General features: G+C 34.0%; 1 protein-coding gene across 1 annotated transcript; it reads left to right on the forward strand.

The window, feature by feature from the left end:
* The first annotated feature begins 277 nt into the window (after window positions 1-277).
* On the forward strand, window positions 278-2,366 carry LOC128215274 (piRNA biogenesis protein EXD1-like). The gene has a single exon (XM_052921979.1). The coding sequence runs from the start codon at window positions 278-280 to the stop codon at window positions 1,358-1,360; it is 1,083 nt and encodes a 360-aa protein (XP_052777939.1). The 3' UTR covers window positions 1,361-2,366.
* Window positions 2,367-3,472: the final 1,106 nt, after the last annotated feature.

Here is a 3,472-nt window from a genome sequence, read left to right on the forward strand (position 1 = left end):
GAGTTCTTGCACTAAGGTGACGTTAAATATGTAAATCTAGACAATATCTTCAATACTCGATATGATCTAATCCGCCTATCTTTGCAAATGCCAGGCGTTTAACACAAAAAAGTAAACAAAATAATGCTCTCTTTTTGAAATTAACAAACTGATACTGATATCAATAAAGCATGGGGGAAGTTATTAGCTGAAAGTTTTGATTGTGCGGTTAAAAAATGACCATGTGTTAAGGTTACGTGTGGTTTTTGTTTAAGATATAACCGAGTCTCGATCAAATATGGCCGCAAAAGATCCATTATCTACAACACCGGATACTGATCCAAATACGTTTACCAATGCTGAAGGTGAAGATATAATGTATGAACTTGTTGACCAGGAAGAAGAATGGAAGAGATGCTTGGATGAAATGAGACAAGCTGTTTCTAAAGAAAATATAATAGCACTAGATTGCGAAGGTGACAACCTTTCACGAAAAGGTAAAATGCAACTACTTTCAATTGCGACGCGTGATTATGCCTATGCCTTGGACATACAGAAACTAAAACTGCTCCCGTTTGTAAGTGGACTTAAAGAAGTATTAGAAGACAAAAATGTGATGAAGTTGATGTTTGATTGCAGGGAAGACGCAGACGCTTTGTTCAACCAGTTCCACGTAAAACTGGACGGTGTGCTCGACATTCAATTGCTAGAGATAATGAAAAGGTCCCAGTTTGAGGGAAACGCGATAAATAGGAAAAGAGGCGATCACGCTATCCATGCTATTCGTTTGGATAGCCTTTTTGACTGTATTAAAGAGTTTGGCAAATCCGATGAAATGATTAAACAAAAAAAAGAGGGAATGGGGAGAAAAAACGAATGGGCAAACCGACCTCTTACGGTTGAACAGATGAAATACGCGAAAACTGATGTATTGTCATTATTCTGCCTGTTTGATCACTTCAAACCAGTCGATGAAGAAATGTCAAGGTTGAAAATTGCATCACAGATTTATGTAGACTTAAAAAGGTCTATTCCAAACCGTGAGTACAACGATTTCGAAAACAACCGGTATCTTCCAGTGGACGTAATTCCAGATAAAGGATCTGTTAGTTTTCCAGTAGGTGATATTTCGTGTAAAACATGTCATCGCAGGTTCCCACGAGCAGAATTTTCCAATTCTCAGCTGAAAACCAACAACCAGATGTGTAGAACATGCAAAAAGGTAAAGAATGACAATGATCTACACCAAAACAGGCTGGACAATTATGAGAGGGCACAATACAGAAGATCTTGGTATGATGATTCCTCTTCAGATGATGATGGCATTTATGAATTTAATAGAATTTTGTCACTGTACCTAGCAGTCATGAAAAAGAAGTAAAGCTGTAAGCCCAGAAGTGTTCATTTTCCGCATGAAAGTACTCCTGTACTTAATCAACTATCGATTATGCAATATTTATTGCGTGCATTTCAAAATACCTTATTTATGCAATATAATGTAAACATAAACCAGTTGAAAAGATAAGGGCGTCACGAAGGAGTGCACACTTGTCTTCAATCAATACGTTAGTATCTTGCTGTATTTAAAATCAATGATATAATTTGTGTTGCACAAATTACAGAAAAACTCTTTAGGAGAGAATGTTGTTTTATAATTTCAATGTACAGTGTTATAACAATAGGCTAAAAATGTGTAAACTTGATTTCAAACAAAATTTTAAACGCAGTTTCTTCATAATGATTATCTTAGTAGGACATCTTACGAAAGTTTATTGCATTCATTATTTGTGTTGGTTTTATTAATTTTGATTTCGCATTTTTACATACATGTAGTAAAAAAATTTCGCTTTAAAATTTCAAAACTCAATCGAATCGTATCTGTTAAAAAGGTGTTAATCGGGAATCATAATATGCATATTATAAATTCCATGAACCTTTAATGAGTGATAATGGACAACCTTTGAAAATATCTTGATACTGCAAGAAGATAAACATATGTTAAACATACAAATAGTCAAAATGTGCAAATGTAGACAGTTGATGATTTGTAATCGTTGTTATGATAATACTTTTAATAGTAATGAGTGTTGTTGCTGTTGTTACTGATGATGATTATAATAATGATGATAATGATTTTGTTGTTGTCGTTGTTGCTCATGACGTTAATAATGCCATGCACTGTTGCAGTCCTGTTTTTCAAAGAAGATGAAATTTGAAATATTGTCAAAATTGGCAAATGCGAAATGTCTGTAATTATCGTTGCTCTTTATTTTGTTTGTTGCTGTTGCCGTTGTTGTTATTGTTTTATTTTTCCTAAAAGGTGAGTTTTTATTTCGTGAATAAAGTTTAATGAGACCCATGTATTCAATAAATCTCTATGAACAATATTTGAAATGTTTAAATTGAACAATATTGTTTTAGAAGTGGCCACCATACAATGCTTTTTAACCAGTAAAAAACTGGGTCATGAGAAGATGTTTAGCGCGTGTGTGTTTCGAAGAAATCAAATGGAAGCCGTGGTGTCGCCATCCTCACAATCGTTGCCGTCGCCGTTGTTTAACTTTTATGTTGGTATTCACTTGAAAACCACTGAAGAAATACTCACTGAACTAGGCAAACCTATCTTCATCATATCTTCATAATGACAATGGATATATGTTTTGCTAGCCCCTACTAAGTACTCAGGCAAAAAAAGTGTTGCTATCGTCGCTGTCGTGGTCATCGTACTAAAATCCAATGTTGGTCATGATTTGGACCTAAAAGTTCATCACGTGGAACTTGACAAATATCTTCATTATGACAATGCGAATATTTCTAGCTACCTCTGCACTTCGATCAAAATAGTATATCTGTCGGTCAAAATCTATGTTGCAATTCATGGGACTGAAAATCGGTCGATATAATATTTTCTATCACGAGTGTTGTGAGTGATTTAACTGGTTTGTACCGTGTTGTCAAGAACAACGTTCAATAACTTAAATGCGTATAAATAATGTATGATTTATCGACACTCTCTAACATGGTAGAAGCCATTACTGTATGTCATTTTATCAAGGGAAACGTTCAACGAACATCGAGGGTATAATAAGCGTTGTTGTGTATGTAGTATGCCTGAATAAGTTGGCTAGCAATAACAAGTTCCAATTAGAATTGTAGACGTGAAAAATAAATTACATTTGAGTAAACAGGAATATGAGTTTGACATCCTCGTAACATATTTTTTCACGACTTGAATAATTTGCGTTAAAACAATCGCCATTATTGTTACAAATAAACAGAAACAGTGACAAAGCTCCATTTTACAAACAAAGTCATTTAACAGAAATACATATAAGCATGTTCGTAAGCAAAGTAAGCTTATTCATATCTTTATTTTGTTTCAACGTTTGTTCTACATTAAACATTCTGAACAAAATCAAGTTGATGTGCCACATTAAACATTTACACCTGCATTTGTGAAAACTATCGAAAAAAAAATCAGATAAATATATAA

This window comes from Mya arenaria, chromosome 13 (genome assembly GCF_026914265.1).
Source record: "Mya arenaria isolate MELC-2E11 chromosome 13, ASM2691426v1".
In the NCBI taxonomy this organism is placed as follows: domain Eukaryota; kingdom Metazoa; phylum Mollusca; class Bivalvia; order Myida; family Myidae; genus Mya; species Mya arenaria.